The 27053-nt window shown below is 35.0% G+C and overlaps 1 protein-coding gene across 2 annotated transcripts in view; it reads left to right on the forward strand.

The window, feature by feature from the left end:
• Positions 1–27053, forward strand: part of LOC126653308 (adhesion G protein-coupled receptor A1-like) — a 270064-nt gene that overhangs the window by 230240 nt on the left and 12771 nt on the right. For both annotated transcript variants that reach the window (XM_050340872.1, XM_050340873.1), the window contains one exon: positions 6918–7063. In XM_050340872.1, coding sequence (XP_050196829.1) covers positions 6918–7063 — 146 coding nt within the window. The remainder of the gene's footprint in view (positions 1–6917; positions 7064–27053) is intronic.

Consider the following 27053-nt stretch of genomic DNA (forward strand, 5'->3'; position numbering starts at 1 on the left):
GGGTGACCATCAGTAAACATCACATGTAGGTCTTGTCAGCACTGTAACGTTATAAGTGAGAAGTCTACTTATGTCTATTACATGCTATTCATTTAATAGCACAGTGGTCCACTAGATTATTTTGAGATAAATATCTCACAGTATCTATTGTATTGTGTCATAATTAATCTGTAAGTTCTGGCAAATTGAAATATCACTTAGCATTGTCTTTATCTGCAGTTTGCAAGTGAGGGTAGCAGATTAGTTTGTAGGGCAGCCATGACCATGTAATTACATGATCACAAATGACCATCTGTTGCTACAGTCGTTGTCTGGTTATTTACTTTGCAGATTGCATGGTAACAATGTGGTATTAACAGCTATAATGAAAAATTGATTGAGATAAATGTGTTATTAATAGCCTGTTACAAGTAATACATAAACTGCAGGGGTATCTTCATAAAATGCATTATCAGTGACATCTGTCTCTTGCTATGGTATAGGGCCAGATCCTGAGCTGCTGAGAAACATTCACACTTAAGGAAACTGAATTGGTCTGTTCCTATGTGTCTTCTAACAAGTTTCATAAAGTTAATTATTTACCCAACATACTACATTAACAGACAGTATCATCAGTAGTTACAATACAGGAAAGATACAGGTCACACAAGACACAGGACTCTGTTTCCTGATAAAAATTGTCTGTCTGATAGGGCTAATGGATGAAATAGTTCAAACAATCACAGAATTACAGAATATGCTGAGTTGGAAGGGACCCACAAAGATCATCTAAGAGAAGACTCCTGTAGCTGATAACAGAGGTTGAACAAATATTCACTCCCAGAACATTATTCCTCACCACAGATTCTTTCTTGCTTTCTGACAGCAAGTTTTTCAAAATTCTGTGAGCCCCAGTGCCTGTGATAACCCTGAGACAATTGTTCTGTAAATTCATATTTAAGGTGCCAAAGCTAGGAGTAAGGGAGTCAGGGAGAGATACTAATAGTCTCATGAGAAGCTTATGGATTTGAACATTCCCCACAGCTTACATAAATGTTTCTGGGTTGGACGACACTCCTTCTGTCCTATGTATGGAATACAGCAATTCTTTAAATCATTCAGCCCAATGAAATGTATATTATATAGCTTGTTTGGGCTTCTGTCCCTCAAGTCTAAGATATTTCTCTTTCTTCCCCCCCCCCCCTTTTTTTTTTAACCTCCAGTTCTGGAAAATAACCTGTTATTGACCTTTAAAATATATTTGTGAAAATGTTACTGCTTCAAGTAGCATTAACATATTAGTTGTACTGCAGGTGTAACACTTGCAGTGTTGCCATACTACTACATCTTTCAATTTGCTAAAACTCAAAACACAGCTTTATCCTGCAGCAATGCAGTTTCCACCTTTTGTTTCCTGAGTGTGTAGTGAAAGATTCCAAGTGCAAGTATTTTTTGTCCTAGTCACTAACCCTAAAACTTTCACAGAAATTTCACTGCTGCATCCTTACCCAAGTGAAATAATAGACTGAGTTAACTTTTATCCTTTAAAATTAACCAAAAGGGATGGTTCTAAAATAGCTTCATTTGGATTGCTTTCTGCCTCTGAATGAATAGTTCCAGGCTAGTTTTAAGCATCAGAAATTAATACTATGGAAATGGACCTTTTTTTCTCTGACAGCTGGAAGAACTTTCAAATCCCCTTGAAGGTGAAGTAATCACACCAAAAAAAAAGACTTTTCAGAGGTGGTCAGATATTTATTTTTATGTAGAACCTAAAAATCTAAAATTCCCTTCTAAACCTACATATCTATTTCATGAGATTTTGTATAGATGTTTCACTTGCATATGTGCTCTGCAGTCTATGATTTATTAGGAAAACTGACGTTAGAATGCTGGTCTAGAAGAGTTGATTGTATCCTCATACGTCTCCTGTGTAAATGAATCTACAGACTGTTTAGATTACCAGTCAATCTGGTTGTGGGTGTCACTGAATGTTGGCTGGTGTTGTAGAATCTTGGCAAAGTCTTTCACGCAAATCAAAAGTTGTCTTAGGAGCAGCTGAATGGGATTAATTAGAGACAGTACACTACCAGAAAGATGCTTGAGCCAGCTAGTGGATGACATAGTCAGCCCCTTTTATCTCCCACAGTTAAGATCTCATATTGCTTTCTTTCAAATAGCAGAAGGAAGCTTACTCCTTTTATGTAAGGAATGAGAGAGAAAGGACACTGTAGCTGGATCACTCCCCGTGTGTGGGAGGCATCAGCTCTGTACTCTCAGACAGAGATTTCAGTTTCATGGCCCCTACTTTCCAGGAAAGCATGAAAGCAGTGAGGTTATGGATGCTAGGGAATGAAATCATCAGTTCAGCATGTTGAGGCATGAAGAATAGGCTTATGGGCACAAGAGTCAGGAGGCAGAAAAGTTAGGGAGCAAGACAGAATCTTAATTTTTTATCCTAGTGGCCAGTCAGTGAGTGGCATGGTCACTTCACATGCATCTCGAAGAACCTCCTCTATGTTTTTTAAAATAAAAGCTTCCATGTAAACTTCCGCAAGGCTCAGATCTTCCTTCTCCCTGATGAATTCCAAATGTGAAGCTGCTTGTGAATTCCTTTCTTTAAGACAGTAAATCTTCAACAAGAAAGTCAAAGCCCATTCCATTCTAGCCAGTAGCCTGGAAAGTTCAACTTCTTGCATTCAATTTTCTACCTGTGAAGAGAGCATGGGGTTTTTTCTAATGCTAAATGTTTAAAGATCATGAAATATTCACATCCAGTGGTGTTACAGACTGCAGAGAAATTCTTGAATCCCTTCATCTCACTGAAAAGATTCACTTTCATTGCAGGATTAATAGTTTAATCAGAATGTCAGTGCATATCCATAACCTTCTTTAAATAGAGCTGGCTAAAGAAGTACAATCTTATCTAAAATATGACTACAATTGGAAAAAAAAAGAAAAGAAACTGAATTAAAAACTTGGGGAAAACAAAGAAATTTGTATGCAAGTTCAAGCTGATCAAGGGAGCTTTTTGTGCCCAAATGCTTTGCATAAATGTGTATTCTGGTCATTACCATGGTAACGGCATCATGTGGAACTTAAGTTACCTCTAAGGTACTGGAATTTCTTGAAGTAGCACAAATAGACAGCATCTTCTTACTGTAGAAAAGCATAATCTTCTATTCAAAAGGCTTGTGCTTATTCCCAAAGATAAGAGTTCTAAGAACAGAGGATGTGGAAAAAATGAATCCAAGCAAACAAGAAAATTTTCATCTTATAACTGTGGTCATTAAAGATCTTTAAGTGCAATGCTGTCTTCTAAACTGTCCTGACAGTTTTTTCTGTACCATTTGGACTGTCAGTAGAAAACCTTCTTACAAATAAGGGTCATCACTTCAACATTTCCAGTCATAATCCTTTGTTCTGTGTGGAAAACTCAACCTTTTCCACACAATTTTATGTGAAATACAGAAGTTCTACTAATAGCAGAAGTAGTTTTAAGTTGCCACTTGGGTATTTAATCTGTATATATTTATTGGCCTCTTAAACTTTACTGAGGCACAAATCCAGTCACAAGATACACACAAGTGAATTTTTACCTGGACCTTTCATGAAGGTTTACATTTGCTAACAGAGTTAAGAGTTTATTGAACAAAGCCACATTTGTCCTGTTCCCATTTCTCTTGAGCCTTGTCCTTCCCTTCCATGCCATAAGTCTTTCTAGCATAGAGTTCAGATGTCTTCCTAGCTTAAGAGAGATAGAAAGAGGTGGTCCCACTGAATGGGACAAAAGAGCTTGCAGTCACAGTCCCTAAGCACAACAGTGAGGAAAATGCATCTCTGTGACATGACTGATGTCAGTGTAGAAATGTGGGGAAGAAAGAGGCAGAGAGCAAAACCCACTACTTTGAAACAGTGAATTTTCAATATGAGGTGTGACAAGCATTTCTTTACTAATTATTCCTAGTGGATGAATAAGAGCAAAAATTCTAGTCCAAAAGCATATTTTGTGATGGGAATTGAGAAACAAAATTATCACCAATGTCACATGAAAGGAGAGGAGGGATTTACAACCCTTAGTGTGGGAGAAATTTTCTCGACCCTTAGTAATTTACTTATCTGTCAGTGCTCCAGGGAAGTGAAAACCCTTACATCTGACCAGTCTGTCAGCATCTCTAACCAGGACCCTTCACTGAACGGATTTGTAAGATTGGAAGGCAATTTGACTGCCCTTCTCAGGGGGGCTAAGCCAACAGTATGGAGACCCCTCACTGAATCTTCCCAATGTGTTATCTGCTGCCAGAAACTACTGGCACCTATGAAGGACTCACTCTAACAGTTTATAGAATAACACTCTTTATTAGTACAAATTGTGACAGGTTAATAAGGTTCCTGGGTCATTGGTGATTATGTCTGACTGCAAAAATGTGTTTAAAGCAATCTACTAATATAAAGCAAGCACAAGCTCTAATCCTAATAACAGCATTTAGCATGCATAGAATATGTTTCTTACCCAATAGGCGTCCCTATGGAGGGAAAGACAGGTTCAGCTCATCAGCTGATCCCAACAGCTTTGGTGGAGTCTTCCTCAATTTTCCCCCTATTCACAACTTACTTTTATACTATCTCGTTAGGTTTAGGTGGAGCTCGAGTGACTTTAGTCATAAGTACTTCTATTTCTGATTGACATAAAATTCTGTCACTTTGGTTCACATACTTAATGTGTTGTATCTTGGTATCTGTCTCCCTCAGTTGACAGGTACTTGTGGTCTTTGAACTACAAGGTACCACCATGTTCCCTCCCTACAGGGAGTTCTATGGAGGGGAGGCCACGGTGTCTTCACTCTCCTTCACCCTCTGTTCCATTCACTGTAGCAGGTGCTTATTGTTGTATAGGGAACCTTTGTGGGTCACTTTGACCACGTTCCATCCAGGGAGCAGCAGCTGCATTTTACCCTGTAATTCTTAGTCACCTCAATTTTTAACCCTGTCCATCTTCCCACAACCACAATGAGAAAAGGGCACCCTTTCCTTTAGAATTTAGTGTAGTGGCTCAGTGCATTCTTCCAAATTCCACACAGTGGTTGTGTCATCTTGAATCTGTCAGTCATAAGGAGGTCCTGCATCATCAGGATATATCCTCTTTTTCTTCAAGCAAGAAATGCAAATGATCGGGGTTTTTTTGAGAGAGAAGGATGCATATTATTAAAGAGTTGATAACATCATCAGAGGATGATAACATTTCTGTCTCCTGTCCATGTTTGTTCAATTTGTCCATATATCAGAAATGTAAGCACACTGTGAAGAACAACAGTGAGACTAAGGTGTGGCATTGCAATGATGTGTTCGGTCAGTTCAGTTGCCTCCTTGAAAGTTCAATAAAATGGTTTTATTGTAGTATTTTCAGGTCTCTCATTCACTTAAGTGGCTTATTATTTCTGTCTATATGGCCATATATGTTGTTCAACATTTCACATGTAGATGCCTTTTCACATGGAATTCATTCTGTTGTTCATATTCTTACATCGTACTTGTGTGGAACACAGAATATATAGCAGGTGTGCTATGCTGAAATGAGAAGGAGGTTAGGAATCAAATCTCTAGAATTTTTCCTGGTTTACCTCATGATTTTATACCTCCTTCTTCTTCCCCATTTCTCCTCTCTCCCTCCTGCCTTACTCCTTCGCTCCCCACCTTGCTCATGGCCCGATTCACTGTGTCCCTACAGAAATGCTGCAAGCTGCAGATGAACTAAGTCCAGACAGCACTAGTCCCTGAGCTGGCAACGGCTGCCAGCTGATGATATAAAGTTGTCTCATTCTCTTATTTCTGCTTCTTTTACCTCAAGCAACAACAGCAATGAAGGCTTTATACTCCCTTGTCTAATGTGACAGACAAATCCCACAGAAAATTACAAAGGGTTTTCAGTTGAAGATATTTGCTGCTATCTTCAAGTTATGAGCTACATTACTAAATATAAACAAAATGCATGGAATTTTTTTCTTTACTCATCAATTATTTTGTTTTAAGTGGAGCAAAAATGAACACTGGTTCAAATAAGTCATTAGATTTGTGTTAGCTTTATTCAGCAATTCTCTGTATTCCTTAAACATTTATGTTCTTTCCAATTATAGCAATATTTTACTTGTCACTGCGAAATGTCAGGTTATTGCTTCAAAGGTAACCTCATTTTATATAATCAGATGGAGACTTAGCTGATGTAATAAAGCATTGGAGATTGGATAAAAGTCCAATTACTGCTTCCACAGTAATGAATAACAATTATTAACATAACAAAGATGTTAGTATTTTAAAGGTGTTTGTACTTTATTTTACTCTCAGTGATAAACACACCAGTTTCTTGGTGATAGTAATAATATTAGAGATTGTATGTCTTTCTAAGGGAGGATGTCAAGAGCTGTCATTTAATTTTAAAAATTGTATGGCTAAGTTTATAAGTTTCTTAAAATATGTCTGAAAATAATCTGGGTTTGGGCAAATAGCTCTGATTCCATGATAGAAGTCAATCTTGGTTGTATGTAGCAGAGAGGGAACTACAGCAAGACACTCCTGAAAAATTAAAGGAAATAGTAGCATAATAGCAAGAAAAAATAGAGGTCTCTCATTAATTTTTAAATCTCATTGTCATGGTAAGCTAACAAAGCTTGCAACACAAATAGGTGTAAAATGTTGTCATTAATCAGATTCTTAGAAAACAAATGTCTTTACAGTCTTTGTTTCCTAACATGCCATCTGGCATTACAGATATTTACCTACGATAGATTAAATAACTATTTGTAAGTGCAACTGTTAAATGCACTTACAAATTCAGTTAAAAAAATCTGTTTGCTTATACACTTATGCAGTAAGATTCTTCTAAAACTTTTGTTTTACTGATCCGTTTACTGAGTTGTTTAACTGTCCACTGTTTTTTCTAGGTTGGCATAGTACTGCATTATTCTACACTCTCTACTATGCTATGGATTGGAGTAACTGCCAGGAATATTTATAAGCAAGTCACAAAAAAACCTCAGCCATGCCAAAACAGTGACCAACCTTCTTATCCAAAGCAACCACTACTCAGGTATGGAATATTAGTTATACTTTATTTTTTAATGTCTTCCTAAAACATATCAGTTAAAAACAAGCTCTCTTTTATTTCTGTATTCTTTACCTTTTACAGAGTATAAATAGGATCCATAAAGAATTGAGCCACTTAGGTGTATATAAATATCTGAATATTTATTGTATGCTAATAGTTTACTCAGGAGATAAAAATAAGCAGAACTGGTCTTGTCTGAGTTCATATACCTTTATCTGAATGGTAGGAGTTGAAATCTTTCAGTTGGTTTCTTATGGAGGAAAAAAACCCACCCACAACCAAAAACTGGCTTCCTTCTAAGCGTTATTTACTCATCAGAAATTATGCTATAATAACTCTTCCTTGACCCATATCTCTTCTGCTGTAATTCTTGCCCACACTTGTATTGGTAGCCTAATAACCTGATAGCAACCTTCCTCATTCCACATCAGAGATCTAAGGCTATTACAGAAGCAACTGGAAATCTGCACTCCCTATCAGCTTTTTAGATGAAGCAGCCTAACAAACGTCTCTGAGAGCATCATGGGTGTAATAGAGTAAGAATTCTTACCAGATGCCTATAAGATGCACAAACTCCAAACTGAAATAGTCAGTATTGACAGAAAGGAAAAAAAAAAACTAACAAAATCTTACCACAAACTAGGTTTTCCAGCTAAAGGCATGAGAAGATTAATTCATCTTTTTTGAGCTTAGCTGTCAAGAAATTAGGTATTACCCAAAGTTATGTATTATGCCTGTATAGATTTTGGAAGGAGACTAAGACAGAGAAGAACTTCCAGAGAAAATTCCTCACACCTGTCTTGGATGTTTATATGAGGACATGATGAATTATCTTATGGAGGTGCCTCTCTTTCCCCAAAGATCATCGGAAAACCTGAATGATCAATTTAACCTGAAGACCTCCATTTTATAGTGAAGGACAGGAAATAAGAATTCTACTTTTTATGGCTCTTCTGTGGATAATCCGTATGCGTGTATTCTTTTGGATAGACTTAGCTTACTTTAGTTTCAACACAAAACTTTTAACAAGTAGCATTTATAGATGACTGTGTTATGTCACAACTTGTTAGAAGTCTATAGGAAGATGAATTGTGTTTTTCTGTCTGATTCTGCGAAGTGACATTTTTACTAACATCATTAAATTTTTTTATAAAACATTTTCTTTCTAGTGATGAAATTGATTATAGTTAACATAAAATTTGTATTGTGAAGAGAAGAATTGTCATATTGATCCTCAGCTTTGTTAGGTGTAAGCAAGAGGATATACTTTTACTGAGTGCCTGACTTTGCAGATACATGATTTGCTATACTATTCTTCACAAATGAGAATTTCAGCCCTTCAGTTACCAGCTCATGGCAAAATGAATAATTGCCAATTTTCAAATGCTGCACTGTGACTATTAAGGTAGAAAATTGTTACAGGTTACAAAGAGCCAGCATAGTGTATGTTCTTCAAATTCAAATCTTGTTTGAGTTGGAAAACAGTAGACAATCAGGTTACAGAAAAGATTACTCTAATTAGAATCTTTGTTGTACCAGTCATGTTCAGGTTCTCAGACACTGAAAATAAATAGTAGCTATTTTAAGTTTAGCAATAGAAATGATAAACCTCCTTTTAGCTGTAAGAGAACATGAGTATAATTGTTTAATAGCTAAGTAAAATTATTCTAAGTTATTTTTCTCATGCAGAGCACCATATATCCTAGAGACACAGGCACTGAAATGTCTAATATGATTTCATAATGTTTAGTACTAGATTCAAGATACTAAGGATTGCTTCATGTAGGAAATAGGCAAAGTATATGTAAAATTAAAAATCACGTTAAGCAAGAAAATGCTAAACTCATAATTAGTGATTGTTGTTCTTTTAGAATGATAATGATCATCTCTTTGGGCATTTTAACTTTCCTTGTTTTAAGAAAATGAATATCAAAGTTATTTGTATCATAATATTTCCATAAAATCCATTTAAGATGATTATATTTCAGTGGAATGTTTTAACCAGGCAGTGTTCTTGTGTCTGTAAGCCAAGGCCAGCCTTTATACATATTGTTCCTCAGGTACGTTTGGGTATGGAAGTGTTAATTTGTCTTCATTTGACACCAGTGGATCGCTAAATGGTATGAAGTTTATTCAAACAGAGATTGAGTTAAGCTTTTTTATTTGCCAGGACCACCAGTGATAGGAATATAAAACAGTCTACAAGATACTTTTAAACAAGAGGTAGTTTGTCAGTTATCCCTGTCTATAGACCTAGTTCGCCTTGTGTTCAGGGTTTTTTGAATACAAATATATGAATGTGTTTGGCAAAGACATTACACTTTTCTGTTGTCCTTCAGCCTTTTCTGGTAATGGGTTCATGTGATAGACTGTGTTTCCAGTTCACATATAAGTGGTTTTTTATTCCATATATATGCACTTGCTATATGAATGAGACATAAGGATATCTTTTGTGAGTCAGTAAGTGGGGTCTACTGCCAAAGAACCAATACATAAATCTGACATAAAAATTACCCCACCACATTTTTTGCAATGAGCTTGATCAACTCTAAAAAGTAGCTGAAACAGTGAAAATAAATACCAAAATATCTAAAAGGAAACCTTACCTATTAGTAGAAAAGGATGTGCTTGTAGCAGTTACTTCAGCTTCCCTGACTGCCGTTTGCATATTCAATTGCAGAAGCAAGACAAATGAGGTGCACTTGATCTTCTTCACCAAGTTTTCCCTGGGCTGTAGCAATAAGTGTCCTATTATGTAAAATTGTGGTTCTTTATTAGTTTTCTCTGTTATAGATACAGTGATGAAATTTGCAACGTTTTTGCAGTCTAATTTTACTGAAACTTGTTCTTCATGGCAATATGATTTTAAATATTGCCTCTTCTTATACATTAATCATGTATTATATGATACATTATATATGCTATGCCTTATACACGATATATATTTTACTACATAGATTATTCATGAAATATATATTATCTATTAATTACAGACTTAAATCTCTCAGGGCCTATCACTCTGATGACTGGAACCAACTCTAACAATTTTGGCATTTTTCTCTAAATGTGCCTGGATGCTAATGAGGTGGATCAAATTAATGCATCATTGACTTTTGTGTATTGAAATGCTGAATCTTGGCACTTCAACAGATAATGAAATTGCTTCCTGTAAAATATACTCTCCGGTATTCTTAATAGAAATAAATAATTCTGTCTGTTCATCCTCTGTGGACATTTGTTAAACCTGGCAGAGTTTAGCTTCTGACTCATCTGAAGTCAGCAAAGGCAAAGGGGCATGCAAGATTCAGCACTTACTTCAATGTACAATACTTCTTATCAGCCCAAGCTGAGGCACAGGTAGCATGAGGCTTTTGTACCTGGTATGTACATGCATTTTTCATGTGGTGCTCTGCACACATGCAGATTAGACAGAAGTACAGGCCAAGCAGAAAATATTTCTGAAAGATATTCTGTTAAAACCATTCCTTTCTAGAAAGACAGAAAAAAATTAGATTACTTTCATTTTTAATAAGATAACTACTGAGCACAATTGCATTATAAACATTTAAAATAAAAAATAAATAAGCTGCCAGCTGGGCCAGAGATTGGTGCTAAGGAGGCAGATAATTAAGTTTTATCTCAGGGTTAGGTACAAATATATCTCCTAATTTTCTCCCATCTCTTTTATTCAATGAATGTCTTACAAGATAACTAATAGGGCAAACTTCAGATTACGGAGTCCAATATCCTATATCTGTCATGAAAAAACATCAATGTGCATAAATAGGGTTGTAGAATCAACTGTGAAATGGATAACAGGTGATTTCACTGTCTCTGCTGAAATTCGTCTTGTTTATTCTGTAATGTGTCTTGATAAGCTTTTTTAAATGTTCTTAGTAAAATTGTGGGGATGCTAGGAAAAGTACCCCTGGAGTGCTTTAGAAAAATTGTGTATCTAGCTTTAGTAGCAATTTAGGAATGGATTGTGTGGCCTTTTGTTCAAAGTATTAGCCTTAGTACTATGGCTAATAAATATGAACATAGAGAATTTTGTGAAGATCATAACTGAGACAAGTTAAAGCAGTTTCCAGCAGCACACAATCAATACCACTGGCTTCAATTCCATTCTCCGACTGTTTTCAACCATAAATAGAATAATTTTTAGAATTATAAAGCCATTTGCATATTTCATGTATTTTGAAATGTCTTAATTGTTTTGTAGAAACTGTCCTTTGACCTGTACACAGAGCAGACCTAGAAATAGTAGAAGTAGCAGTTCTGACAAACTGTAATATGTGCTAATGGATTTGTACATGCAGATATGTGTGTGTGTGTCTGCTATTCTATATGAACTTGTATATGGGCAAGTTTCTGTACATCATATATGCACTTCCAGAATACTGAGTGATGTCTTGGAAGCAGCAACAGGGGTCTTCCTAGTGAGCTATGTTTGTGGTGTAGTGGTGACTAACAACGTATGCCCTGATCACATGAATGTGCAAGATGCAGCAGTTCTCCCCTTGCATCCTCCCCCTCTGCTGTCAGTGTGGAAACAGCTCTTCACATTTATTCCCAAGCTCATTATTTCTCTCAGCTACTAAACGTTAATCAGTAGCTAAGTGTCTTTGTGGCATTAAATCACGCTAAATATTTTCACTGCAAAAAGAAGAAACTTTCAAATCCAAGAAAACCCTCTTCTTCTGTTATTGCCAACTAGTGATGTTCTGAGGCTCTTGCCCTAAAGTGAGGAGATTTTACAGACTTACATGATGCCACAGGGGTCATGGCATCCACTTAGTGCTTTGCTCACAGTGTTAACCCTGCTTGTCTCAGGATGAACATCTAGATGCTTGATCTGAATTCTGACAAGCTGAAAACCGGCACATGGGCACAAATGGACCTTCTGCTTTGCCCTGCTGCATTTGAGTAACTGCTGGTCCTGAGAGAGCCTGGAGGGAAATGTTGCGGCTGCCATCACAAATTGATGACATGGTAATTTTCACTGAATAAGTTACCCATAAAGCAGGCGGTTTCCTGAATTTGAGTTGCACACAAGCAATATTTATGATGTCATTGAAAATTGTCACATGATATTTCTGAACCATAATGGAGGTGCTAAAAACATTCCAGTTATAAAGACTAGAGACTTCTTATGTTTGGTTTTTAAAGAATGCTTATGTCCTTATGTCCAGAGAAAAAACCCAGAGTAAAAAGAACTAATTGTTCCTAATATTCCTTAGATTGAAAAGGTCTTCCGGAAATGACCTTTATTAATCTCAGGGTCTAGAAAAATGTCCCCAGTCATTTATAACAAGTTGGCTACGATTTATTGCAGCATAATAGGAGTGTAATGGGGGAATCAAAATTTGACTTTAATAAAAAATTCTTTACTAAATGTCAGTTTGGCAAATATGCCATATTTTGGCCATGCCCTTTTCTGTATTTTCAGACTGAATCATATGAAGAGACTTAATTTACATTCTGACAGACAGAGACATTACTCGGCCCCTTGACACCAGCAGCTCTGAAATGCAGTTAAGTTCTAGTGCATTTTTCATTAGCACTGGCTCACATAAATTCATGTCTTCAAGTATCAAACAATGAGAGAGAGGGAGAAAGAGGTCAGACGAAAAGCATCAATTACAATCTATTGTTTTCTTTAGGATATGTCCTTAAATATTAGTTCTCATAGAATCTTGAAGCCCATTCTTCCTTCCTACAGTGAACATACTTCTCTATAAAGTGTAAATTTAGGCCTGATTATCCCAAGGGATTATCTGTCTTTTCCTTAAAAATTCTCTATAGTTTGTATATGTTGAATTAAATGGGAAATGCCACAAGGCAGAATTCTCACAAGCCCTGAGGAGATCTCTGTAGTTCACTCTTTACTATTAGAATAGACACGGTTGTGTCATTGCAGAGTAAGTGAAAATGACGTCTCCCTATGAGTAAGGTTTTCACCAGCTGGATGAACCATGGCATGATAAGCCAACAGTGTCACTGAAAATATGCTGTATCATGCTCAAGGAAGTTGGCAATAATTTAAACACTTGATTATATCCTTTGCTTAGAGGACAGAATATTTTGATGTGGGCAGGGTCAGTCATCAGGAAGTTTAACTCGTGTCTCTGATACTATAATCAATGCATCTTATTTTAGATATTGGAAATTAAGACTAGAAATAGTATTAGATCGTTTTGGAATTGTTCTGTAATTAGTTATTGCAATCTTCATGTATTCTTAAGACTGTTTATTTCCTTCATACTGTAAGTTTCTAAAAAGAACAAAGTGTGTAACAGCTGTTTTCATGGAATGGCTTGGGTTGGAAGGGACTCTGAAGATCATCTAGTGATATTTCTTAAATGTTAGCTGCAAAACACTATTCCCATGTTTCTTGTTTCAATATTTGTCATATTTCCCAGAAAGGAGAAAGGCCGCATTGCTGAAATACCTTTTTTTAATTTTTTGCATTTGATAAAAGTTGAATGTAATAGAAGCCATGTTTTTCTTACAGATATTGTGTTAGTTTTAGTCATCAAAATAAGGCATATATTCAACATCAAAATGATTTACTATATTTTTCTATTGGATATTAAAATAATCTAAACATTACAGCCTTTTCAAAGTTTTAGTTTGATTTAATTATAGAGCTAATCTTTTGAACAATGCTGTATTCTGAAGATAATTTTAATAACTCTGACATTCAAAGATGACACAACGCAACTAACGATACCACAGTACCACAGAAATGCTGATTGTTTTGGTCAGATTGTACTGTGTTTTATCAGCCCACCAATTTAGGCTGTTCTCAAAGTTCTCAAAAAAAACAAGTTCTCAAAAAACCAAAAACAAAACCAACAAAAAACTCCAACCAATCAAAAATCAAACAAAAAACCCCACCCAAACAAAAAGAATTGTAATATGGAACCTTAGCCAGAACAACCAGAAAGGTTCTGCCCCCTGAGGGTATAAAAGCTATAAATGCTAGAGGCAGGGGAAAGGAACAAAACAGGATGTTTAAGTCTGTACATCATGAATGAGATGGAGAGAGAGGGTTGCAGAACGTAAAGGTGCTTGGAATTTGGTTTGATATTTCAAGGACATACTGCTATTACATGCTATTTGATATGATCTCTCTTAAAAGGCTGATACATGGTCAGATGGAGTCAAGGATTATAGCCAGAGCCATTTTATTGCTAGCTAGAAATATAACTGAAGGGTCTGGAGTGGAAAAGGGTATAAAATGGTGATAAGGGAAACATCTTCATGAATTCTTTTTATTGAATTGCAACATGAAGCTAATTGTATTTCTATCAAATGGGGTGAAAATTATCTTAGGTCCAAGAAGATGCTTAATTTGGGTTTGAATTAGTTGTTCCACACAATAAAATTGCCAGTAAAAAGAAAATATTACAATATTAAGGAGACCCAGAGTAGCAATATATTGTCAGCAGTACCCAGAGAAAGTTGTTGCTCTTTGTGTAGGCCACATAAGTATTCACTGCTGACAGCACTGGGTTGCCAGTGTATGGTGTCCTAGTGTGGAGGTATTTTCCTGCCTACTCTAAATCAAACAGAACAGGTGATTACAAGTTTACTTGGGTCATTGAATTGTTGAGTTGCTAAGAGGAAGATGGTAACAGAAACACCTGTTTTGCTTTTAATTTCATTTCATCTGTCTTGTGAATCAAAGCTCCAGAAACACTTTCCAGCTGAAAGTATTTCAGAAGTTTGTTCTCAAGTCCTAGTTGGCAATACTGTTCTTCAAAACGGACCTGAATGCACTATGAAATACTTTCAGTGAATGATCCCTGGAACAGAGTTTCCTCCTTGATTTGATCTTATTTCAAATGCATGTCACAATCAAAGCAAAAAAAAAAGATTTTGTTAGCTAATGTGCAGGCGAGATACACAAAATGATGACACTTTCCAAAGTAGAAATGCAATAATACCAAATCTTTAAGAGATGTTGAAGTAGAAGGTGAAGTTTTATCTTCTTTTTTTAAAGAACAGTGTCTGAACTACTTAGTATAGATGAAAAGAAGTGGGTTACGGTTATTGCAAAAGGAATGTGTGTCAACTTACTACTTGTAAACAAGTTATTAAGCAGCATAGCAAGTCACACGTACAGATCCATTCATGTGAAACTCTCTTGAATACTAAAGCTATTGGCAAATGTAGCTAACAAAAGAAAATAATCACACCTGAGTGATACCTGGTCATTTAATGAGGGAATCATGTTCTTGGGACTTAGGAACTTGAACTCCCTAAATTATGGCATTTGCAAGCTTGCAAAGTTGTGAGCTTCATGGAGAATTATAATGATTCCTAAGATATTTTCAGGTTTGAAAGGCTGGAACTGCAATGTGCTGATCTGCAAAACTATATTAGATTAAATTTTCAGCTGCTTTTATTATGAGTTCACATGTAAGTATTTCCTAGAAATTCAGAATTTTTGTCACACTATTTCTTGCCTTAATACTCTACAATTTCAGCTAGTCATATACATAATTTTAGAGGGTAAGTTAGAGGGTGAGTAAGCTTGATAAAATGCTCCATGCTTTGATATGCTGCTCCAGGCAAAATGTAAAACGCTGATTGGAAATTTTACAAGTTCAAGGATTTTTAGAAGATGGTATATTCAGACTCCAATGAGGGCTTTGTAGAAAACTGTATCAGATTTGAAAGAGCTAAATACGTTCTCAGATGATTCTCTGGTGTTATGTAGATTAAATTTGATTATGCAAAAATGCTGTAAAGAGAAAGGCATAAAATCTTCTCAAAAGTGCTTATTGTCATTGTATGGACAAAGAACTAAGCATTCCCGTCTGCATGAAATAATATTCACCACAGTTACAGAAAAGACTATTTGGCTTATAATTGTGAATTATTGTACTCATTTATTGTTAAGAAAAAAGAAAAACAAAGCATTTGATTTATTTAAGTAAAAGCAGAGTAACATTAGATAGAAATTCTTTCTTATGAAAATTATTCTGTGAGAAAGATGGAAGTTAAGGGTTGTTGCAGGACACCTGTCTCTTAATCTGTATACATCCAGCTTAACTGTAATGAAAACAGTGATGTTGCAAGAAAACACAAGTCATGAAGATTTATGAAGTGTGTTGTGCAGACTGATAAACTGCAATGTCACAGAAAGTAGAACACTGAAGGAAACCAACTAGTGTAATACAGGATTGTGGAATAGTCTGTAATAACTGCAGTACAGTACAATTATTATGCATTTACATTATAGCATGCATTGGACTTATTAGGTATTGCATTTACCAATGCATTGCCACTATTCTTTAAAGTAATTTTGGCTAGAAGATATTAGATTCCAAGAGTAAATACTGAACAATAAAAAGTACATGGGTTATCTTAAAATAAACTAACAATAAAACCCAAATATATCTTTTGATGCACATATGTATATGTATTAGCAATGATAGTTTTAAAGATATAATTTAAATTTTTCAGAATATTTTTCTTTATTCATGAATTGAAAAAATTCAAGGAAATGAAAGTATTTTCCTTGTCCAAACATAACTGATGAAATCCACAGGTATGCATATTACATTAAATATGTTGGAGCATATATAACTGTAACTGTTGCAAATTCAGCTTCAGACCTGGCTTATTCTGTGCATACTTCCTGTCAAATATGTGTGATAATCTCTGTTTTATGCCTGTTTGGAAGGGGGCTTAAAAGTCTTGTGAGGAAGAGCTGCATTAAATTTATTCACTTGATTTTGAATTGAGAAACATGGAAAAATACCTATAAACTTTCATTGATCTTCTTGATTTCTACATCCTAGATAGCTGAAAACCATTATTGGAGGTGTGGATGATTCTTTTCTCTTCAACTTAGTATTCATTAAAAACTCCAAATGAGAAGACATTAAAAAGAAAAACACACAATAAATAAGCTTAAATTGCAGTAAGGGGTAAATAGGTTCATATTAGAAAAATGTTTTAAACTGTGGGAATGGTTGACAATTAAAGCAGGTTACCTGGGAGGCTGTTTAAGCTGTGTCACAAGCAATTTGTTAACATGGATTAGATAAAGGCAAACGAGTCTTGACAGATGTTTAATATGACCCTGACTCAGAGCTTTTGAGTTGACTAGGTGACCTCCTGATGTTCATCTGTGCCCTACAATTTGTTATGATTAAACCAAGAATTTTCCCTAGCAGTATTTTCATTTTTCAACTTTTATTTACTGCTGAATTTCTACAGCCACATTGGTGTCATAAGAAACTCCTGTGTTTTATTATGTAAGCAAATTCTGACAGAAGAGACTTTGAAACTAATGTGTTCCAAATATGCATTCAGTGTTTGGAAATGTTATGAGTCTTGTAGAAACTGGCTGCTCATCCCCCAGGTATTTTTATTCAGGTACCACATTACTATATAAAACATGAAAAAAATTAGCTTCTGCTCTGAAACGTAGGTACCCACAATGGGTTTTCAGTGGGAGTTACACATATTAATAACAAGAAGATTTTGGTTTATATATGGAAAATACTATTTATTGCTACTTACAGATAAAGTTTGGTAAATATCCTGCAATTTTAATGATACAGATTAAAATAATTTAAATATATAATATATAATATACCTTAGCAGAACAGAATGGCCAGATTAAACTTCATGCCTCTGTTGATTGAGTACTCACTCAGACAAAGGGGTAATGCCATTATTATTGGATTACACTTAGTACTCAGAGAATCATTCAAGATTCGAACAGTTTGTCTGAAAGTGAACATTGGCCACATTTTCTGTGAAACAAGACCTCAGCCCATAAGATACCTGACTTATTTATCTATTGGTTATGAGAGATAACTGGGTAATGTTTTATCTATTGATTAGGAGGTAAGAGATCTATGATTACTGAAGACCGTTTGTGTTTACTTTTCAATATTTGTGAGCATTATCACGAAATTGGAAATTTCAGAGATTTACCTTTAAATATTCTGTATTATTTTTCTGGAAAATGTATCAAATGTAGTAAGTAGCTCCCTGTTTAAACATGCTTTGACTGGTAGTGAGGCTGACTATGAGCAGTCACATCAATGGTTATAGGTAATTCACCAAGACCATTATCCACAAATTTATGCCTGTAAATCTCTGAGCAGATAATTTGCTCAGATATATTTATTGCTTTAGTTTATTGCTTAGTCTTTTACTTTTGAAGTGGTTGCTTTTGTAGGTTGATTAAGGAGGATCTCTAAATTTGTGGTATTTACAAAGTCATGAGTGATCAGTCACACAATCTTGCAGCTGCTTCATAATAGACGAGTTTATGGACATCTCCAGAAGAAAAAATACCTTTACAGGCAGAGCTCATTTCCAAGAAATATTTGTGCATGCCACTTTGGCATTGGATTTCTGGAATTACTGATGTATCTAGAACTCTTTCTCCTGAATCAAAAAGATAAGGAATGGGAATTGTGGGCAAATTACTACCTCTGTTATTTTCAGAATAGTTACTCCACGCTGGCTATAATTCGTAAGTAATGCATTTTAGACTCTTTATTATGGATTGTCATACTTATGTTATTGTCTCATATGAGAATGACATTAATCTTGTAGACTCTTAATCTTCCATTAGTGATATTGAAGAAGCAACCAGTTAGCTGTATTCCCTCTTCATGCTTTTAAGAGAGTGTTTTCCAGGTAGAGAGAACTCTTCTTTCTGAGGTTCTGACATTGCTAAATCCAATAACAATTATTGTACCTAGCAAAGCTACGAAACCTTTTGAGCTGGAAAGCTGAGCAATGCGATACTCTTAGAGTTTTCTGAAGATGGCAATGACTGCTGTTCATTTCTTTTCAGATCTATTTTTTCCATATTACTAACACAGCAACCTTCTGGAAATTACATGTCATTTCTAGTTTTAATTAATGTTTTTTGATTAATGCTTATAAAACAACTCTTAACTCTGTTTATCATTTTCTTTCAAAGCTTCATGATCACTTCTGGTTGAGTGCTCTAAGAAACCCTATGATTTTTTATAAATTTACCTTTTGACCTTTTTAGATATGATGGATAACCTTTCTTTTTGCTTCTGGTTAAAATCTCAGATAGGCATCACCAAAAATAGATTTCTGTGCATGTCAGCTTTTAAACAATAGGAAAAAGACAAATGTTCATGCCATCATCATATATAAAATATTTTCCATAGCTCAGCTTAGTGAGACTAAGACCGACAACAGCAAAAAACCTCAACATTAAAGTTGAAAATTGGGGTTGACATTCATGAACTCATGCAATTTTACCTTTCTTTCTTACTTTTCAATAGGGTGAATTAAGGACAAAATGTCAATCTGAATTTTTACCAATAAATCTGAATCTTCATGGTTTTGTGGACTCACGTCATTAATTGAATAGAATTTGTCTATGAGTTAATATCAGGGTAATCCATAACAACGTTTTTTACATAACATTAAAAAAGAATGCTTTTTTTCTCTATAGATTAGCAGATTGAATTACATTTTATGGACTATGAAGGAGAAAGTGTTCCAGAAAGAAACCAAAAGTCTAAAACCATCTAAAAAATAACTAAGTTTTTTTCCAGCATTTGAATGCTTCCCTGCTGTATGTTACATTTAATAGCACTTACTTGCTAAGTTCTTGGCTACCTGTATATCTGTCAAGATGAAAAATTGGAAGTTGGAGAAGTGGATAACATAACTCCTAGTATAATATTTTCTCAAAAAAAAAAAAAAAAAAAAAAGAGTAATCTTTTTTCTTTTATCAAATTCCAAGCATGAAACTTTCTAAGGTTCTTTATAGGGCAGATTAGTTTCTGAAAATGCCATTGTGTAGTATAAAATCATGCAAGTCAGCATCTCAGTCATTCAGAGTTTGATCAAAGACAGTGAGAATAATTAGATAAGTAATGGATTCACAACTTACCAGATATAGTAATGGGGTTTATACATAGCATAAATTTCCCTTTTGTTTCAACTCTTCTCGACTGGCTACAGTCACAGCTGTAGGCATTGGTAATGGGATGTGAAGTGGGGTCTCTTGCTGAGCTCAGTTGTGTCCTATCCTGGTTACACTTTGATAATGCACTGTACTTTTCTAAAAAACTGTGACTTTAGAGATATTTATTTGAAAATATATATTTGAAATTTGAAAATATTTGAAATGTATTTATATGGAAAAATATTCAGAATATATTTGAAAATTTAGGAATTTTCAAGCTATGCTCACTCACTTGTGAATCAGTCTACTCTGAGTAGTGCAGTGTTTCAATTTACAGGCTGATCTGTACTAGAAGAGCAGTAGATTTAAAGAGCCCTTCTCTCAGCCTTGACAACTGGCATGGACGGACTCTTATAAGACTGAAAAGATAACAATGAATAATAATCATAGAGTACTAAAAATAAGAAGATTGGCAGAAACATCTGTAAGTCATCTAGTCTAACTCTCCATTCAAAGCAGATACAACTTAAAAGTTAGCTCAGGGTCTCATCTAGTCCAGTTTTGAAAACCTGCAAGGACTTCTTCCTCTCATCCTAGTTCTGTGTCCTTTTAGCTTTCATCTTGAATGGACCACAAACATGAAATGTAAGAGCTGTAACCTAGCCTCAAATAGAACACAAATCACTCAAATCCCATGAACAAAACCCCTTAAGTCCAAAAGAACATCATTAAAATAATAGGTATATAATGTAAAGTTAACATTCCTAGATAAATAATGTTAAATATATAAATATGATGTTCATAAACACAAGAAATACAACTGTACTTAGTATATCTAAACTATTGATGAGGGAGTATAAGGCATAGCAAAAGAAATGCATCATGTAGTGGCTACCTCATTCTACCACTGTCCATGAGGACTCTGATTCTCTAGTCCTTTCAGCCTTTCCAGAAGTTTAACAAATTTCTAAAAAACAAAAGCAGAAATAAAAATAAAACAGAGTCATGACAGAAGTGATTTTACATCCCTGCAAATTGCAAGTATCCCTACCTCATAAGGAAATTAGCACCATTTGTGCTAGTACCTGAACGCTGAGTATCCAGTGCTCTCAGCACTCAAGTGTGATGGCCAACCCTTATTCATCTAATTCAAGGGAGGAGATCTGTCTTCCCCATCAGAGTTCAAGCACCTGATACTGAGTATCACTTTAAGGAGCAGATTCACTTGGTGTAATAGTTCTCTGTACCAAAGTAAACTTTAAATTGTCTCTTACCTCGGGGGATGTTGTTAGGAGTAGTAGTCTTTTGTTCACCTTAATGCTACAGACAATGTCTGTAGCATTAAGAAAGTAGGGAACTTTGTTATGCCCTGAAAAAATTGTGATATATTCAAATATGTAAATGTTGTGGCTTGTTGAAAAATATCCAAAATACATTTATCATTACTACATGGGTATAAAATTACTTGGTCCAGCTAATAGCTAAGCTAAGAAAAAAAAGGAAATGCACCCTTCTTTCAAATAGCAAAACTGAGGAATATGTTACAGGTTGAAATACATAGAAGCAAAGCTGTCATTACTAAGGAATCCTGAGTGAAAAACAACAGGAAGTAATAAAATGTGCTTTAAAATATGTTGGAATACCACCAAATTACCAAGTCAAAGAGAGTAGTTATTCACAAACAAATTACTAGGTTTTGGATTTCTGCTGTTTTCCTTCTGTATGAGTTCATTGGGTTGTAAATAGGGGTTGCATGTACAGTAGTTACGTGTTCCAAATGCTGCCAGCTGTAAAACTGAATTATCATTCATGGGGCACAACTTTTTGGATATGTCTTCTTCTTCTTCTGAAAAGAAAAATAAACTCAGGATTTAGAAGTGATGATGTAATAGATATTCAGAAAAAATTCTGGTTGAAAAAAATTGAAATGTTTCATCTTCATAGTTTGGATTTTTTACTTGACCTGTATTTTGCAGCTTTACATTTTCGATTTCTGGTGTATGAATTTTCAGTAACTAGTCTTTGTGGAGTGCAATTTAGTTCTTGAGGCAAGCACTCTATTCTGTCCTGCTGCTCTTTATAAAGACTGAGATACCTTTTTCTCAGCAACTACTTGTGAAGAAAGACAATATTAAGGTAGATTAAAAAAAAAAAAAAGGTATTTATACAGGCACCTTATACATAATACTTTATTTTCAATTTTTCATTGTGCAGTCTTGGTAAATAAAGTAAAGCTATAGTGCCTTTATGATCGATACACTAAGGCACTGAGGTTGTATCTTAGGATCTTAACATCTGTGCCTTGCACTGGCTTTCCCTGACAGTGTTTCCAGATGGTTCTCTGTATGATTGAAAGCAGTATTCAGTGTGAATGAACATCATGTCTGATATTTGAGGGAACTGCTTTTTCTTACCTTTAAGGGATGCTCGCTCCTTAACTCATGACCTGTGGCAAACTCTAAAAATACTAGACCTATTTAAAAAAATTACAATATTTTAAAATGAGAACCAAACTAAAACATGCTTTCCCTTCCTTTACCATGGAGTATGGTCTTTAGAGGAATTCAAAGCCTGTTTGTCTGCTTTTTACATCAGAAAAAATTCCTTTTGGGAAACTGTTTTCTCCCCTAAAAATGTGAGTTTGATTTGTTAATGACAAAAGCTTGGTAACCAAAAAGATTCAACAGAAAGGGTTTGTGGTTTCCATGGATCTTCTGCATAAATGCTTTTCAATTTTAAATGTTCCTCTGGGTTTGCGACTGAATACTTCTCGTAGACCAAGAGGATTTAATAATCAACATGATATTATTTTTATTTAGTGTGTGGTTTCTTCATATCTTAAACAAGACCGTTTGTCCTCTCACTTTGCCTGAGGATACATCTTGCTATAACTGTCTGATTAGATTTTAGATAGATGCAGTTGAAAATAAACTCAATTACCTAAATAGATGGAAGGTAGAAGTAAATTGTGATTAGCACATAATTGTAAACCCAGGGATGCAGAGGCCTCAAACACTAAATGTTTAATTTTGGGAAAGTAGCACCTAATCCTTAACAGTATTTTGAAGATGAGGTGTTTATTACCTTACTAGTAAAATTCTCAGAAACATTAAGAATGCGTTAATACTTTGAAATTTTAACATTTAAAAGCTGATAGAGATACCTCCATATTACCTATATACAGACAGTGTATGTCTTGAGTATGGTGCATGGGTGTCATTTAAGAATATGCATAGGATACACTGAACCAGTCTAGGTAGAGAGATAAAATTTACTGTTGTTTTGTAAACTTTGTAAGAAAGTGCTTTATAAAGACATACAAACCTATTAAATATTAAAATATGTATGTTACATGGTGGCCATAAACTGTAATTTTATAGTCTTTCTAGAGTACTCTAACAATCCAGTCATTGCTATGTGACAGAAACCAGCTGATCCATCCAGCAGTTTTACATACAATTATGTCTGAAGCTATAGTTTTCATTTTCATTGAAGAAGGTCAATTTTTATTTTTTTATTTTTTTTTTTTAGAAATGGCAGGTTTTGTGGGGCAACATTAAATTTCCTAAACAGATTACTTTAATGGCCTGTATCAGTGAAACTGGCTGTATAAGACACTTGGTATGTTTTAGAGCCATCTGAAAAGATAAAAATGCTTTTTAGCTTTTTGGAGCTGTGCTTTCTCACAACTACTTTCTCTCCGTAAGCAGTAACACTAACATTCATCATTCAGGAATCAGTAAACTAAGGTGAAAATTGCACTATTAGTGTAGAAAAGCAGGACATTTTTGAAAACAGTGAATTTAATATTCCTGTTTGCTAGTTTTTAAACCATTAAAGTTCGGGTTTTTTACATTTTGCCTAAAATTATCTGTAATGGAAAAATGTAAATTTATTCCTATTTATATTTTTCCTCAAAGAAATAGTCAACTGTTGTTGGGACTTCTCCTGCCTAATAACTTTGCTAATCTGTCTGAGACAGATGGAGATCACTGAAATTCTGTAAGTTGCACATGACTAGATGGGCAGGTGAATAACAAAGATAAACACCTGAACATAAGGGAAGGCTGATATTAAAGAGAGATGGCGTAACTATGAGAAAGGTCTCAAAGGGACCTTTTAACTTCTCTAGGCACCAAAGACAATCATAAGGCAAAAACTATAGGAAATCAGATTTCAGTTTTTCTTGTGCACACATAGAAGTTCATTACAGAAAGGTAGGATTCTTTAGCATCTGCCCTCTGGAACAGGGACTTAATTTTCCATCAAAAGATACAAGACTTGCAAAAAATGTGCAAATTAATAATGTAGTTTTTGTAGAAATGCACATCTTTGAAGTATTTCTTGTATTTTCTCTTTCTTCTAAACGATTTCAGCTCCCTGTGGCACTGTGGGCAAAGAGCTTGCCCTTCATATAAGATCATTGATTTAAAGAAGAGGAAAAGGAAAAGAATACATGAATTTAGAAGGATAGAGTTAGAATGATCTCTCTAAAGATATTTCCCAGGAGTTCCTGTATTCTCTTTTCATTTGCACACATCTGTATTAAATGCTCAGCTGAGCAAATCTAAGAACAAGGCACCTGGGTCCACCAGTAGAGCTCCTATCTTCATTAATTGATTGCTTGGTCATTAATATCTTCTGAATCATTTTCTGTGTGTACAGTGAAAGAGCTTAACAGGAAATAAAACTAAGAGTATTACTCATATATTACCTGTGAATCTTATACAATTAAAATTATTTAGCTCTAACTTGGCAATGTAGCTCATAATAAAAATTAAGGCTTCATAATATCTTTTTTAATTCCACAAATATACTTCATACTTAGACCTAAAAATGTACCACGTAGTGAATAAATAACCTCTGAATCAACTCTCCAAAGGTTCTGTGAAAGCTGAAAGCAGTGTATTTTCAGGTAATGTAAAAATTAGAAAACAAGGACTTGAAAGGTCTGTTTAAAATTTTAAAAACATTTACTACAGAAGAAAAAACATTCTTCTTGACAAAAAAATGCTGCCTACAAAGTAAGTAAGTGTCAAACTCAACAATGTATGAAACACAAGGGGATTCAGGGAGTTGTGTTGGTGACTGCCATAATAAAATGTGGGGTTGACATAAATGCCTTTTTAAAAATATGATTTCGAATTTTAGTCATAGGAGAACATAGACCAGAACCCCCTGTCAGTGACTTTCACAGTCAAACCAAATTAAAATATATGTCCTCCTGCTAGTTATTTCATTTGCTTCCTTTGGCAGTCCTAATGAAGTATTACCTCAAGTAAAACCAAAGAAATCTATATTTTCTATTTAAAATTCAAGGTGGTTCTACTGACAGTCATAAAACATTGATACTAATATAAAGTGAACTAGGTATTAAATATATGACTATATAAGAGTACAGCACTTATCACTATCTGTGCATGCTTTGCTTTTCATTTCACTTTCATATTATATAAAATGCCACTGTCATATATAGGCTCTTATCACAATTCCTTGTCTTGATGAGGGTTGATAGTTAATGGTTCTTTTCTCCCCTCTGAAAGGAAGAAGGACATGCTCATGGTAATTGACTTTCTAAAGGTGTACTGCAATGCTCGGTGAAGCAGTTGTGTTTGATTCAGTAGGCTGGAACTGCAAAATAATTTCAGCTAACAGCCAGAGGAGTCAAATGCCTGGAAAAATGAGGTAGAAGTGAATACCTCCAAACAAGAGTGTCAGCCATTTTACTACTAGAAATGAACTGTGGAAACAGAACTGAAAGGCCTGATTTGTTCCTTAGGGATAAAATGATTGTGCAAATAGAAAATACTCAAAGCATGAGTATTATTTCTTCTCCCATTACTCCTCTCTAAGCATTAACATAAACAGTTTTCTCTCTATGAGCTTCTTGCTCTTCTTAAACTTTTTCAAGTATAGATTTTTAGAAATACTAAGATTTTCTTTCTCATGAACATGATGCTTAACATTTATTTGCTTCTTTCCATCAGAAGTGCATTCAGCATGGATACCTTCTTAGTCTAACTTATTTATTCATTAAACTAAGCAGGAATAGAGGTCAATAGAGCTAAACTGCAGCATGGAATACACTGTAAGAATCATTTCTGTCTTTGATTTCCAGCAGTGCCAAAGGCATTCTCCAATAATATAGGGAAAAAAAACCCCACAAGGTGTCTCTTGCTTCTTAGATACAATAGCTTTTCAAGTTGGTCTAGCTCATGAGAGACAATACAGTTATTTCTGTGTAAATGAATCTCCTCTCTCTTCCTTCTAAATTTTCTTTAAATATTTTTTGAGTTCTTGAATTCCTTTTTTTTTTTTATATATTCATTTTTGGTTTTCTATCCTCTCTGCTGGCTCAGACTGTCTTGCATGGTCATAGTAAAGCAAACTGCAACAGTACTATCAGCCTGAAAATTCTTTTTCATCTGGAGAATACCAGAGAAGATATAATGGCTACACTAGCCATGAAGGGTGTTAGCCAAGGAAGTTGAATAGAAATAGCTTCAGCACAGCTTCTTGTCTTCCTGCATTAGCAGGGCCTAAACTCTCCCACCACCTAACTGGCATTGCCTGAGACATCGTCTGTCATGGGTGGAAAGGGAGAGAAACTCAGTATGAATATTGAGCGCAGTGGGCTCACAGGAGAGAAACAAGTGTTTTTGAAGCCATTTGATAGGTGAGGTTTCACGTCTACTGACACTCACTAACATTCTCCCACTTTATTGCCCAGGCTCCAGTGTTATGAGTCTTTGAGGGCAGATGAAGAGTATTTAATCTCCTTTCTCATGGCCAATTTTAATAAAAAATCAGAGACGAGTTTTGTAAAATAGAGCCCTAGACATCAAAAGTTGAGCAAACAAATCTGCAGAGACTCTTCTGATTAATTTTTTTTCATTCATTTTTTCTGTGGTTTAGTATCTGCCTCTAAATGGAAAAAGATTATGCATATTCTCACAAGGGCATTATGAAGATTAATTAATTACTGTTTGCAAAGCTCTTAAGTTACAATAAGATCTAGAAAGAAGGGAGATATATAAA

The sequence above is a fragment of the Myiozetetes cayanensis genome, unplaced genomic scaffold (genome assembly GCF_022539395.1).
Source record: "Myiozetetes cayanensis isolate MyiCay16 unplaced genomic scaffold, myiCay2020 scf10, whole genome shotgun sequence".
In the NCBI taxonomy this organism is placed as follows: domain Eukaryota; kingdom Metazoa; phylum Chordata; class Aves; order Passeriformes; family Tyrannidae; genus Myiozetetes; species Myiozetetes cayanensis.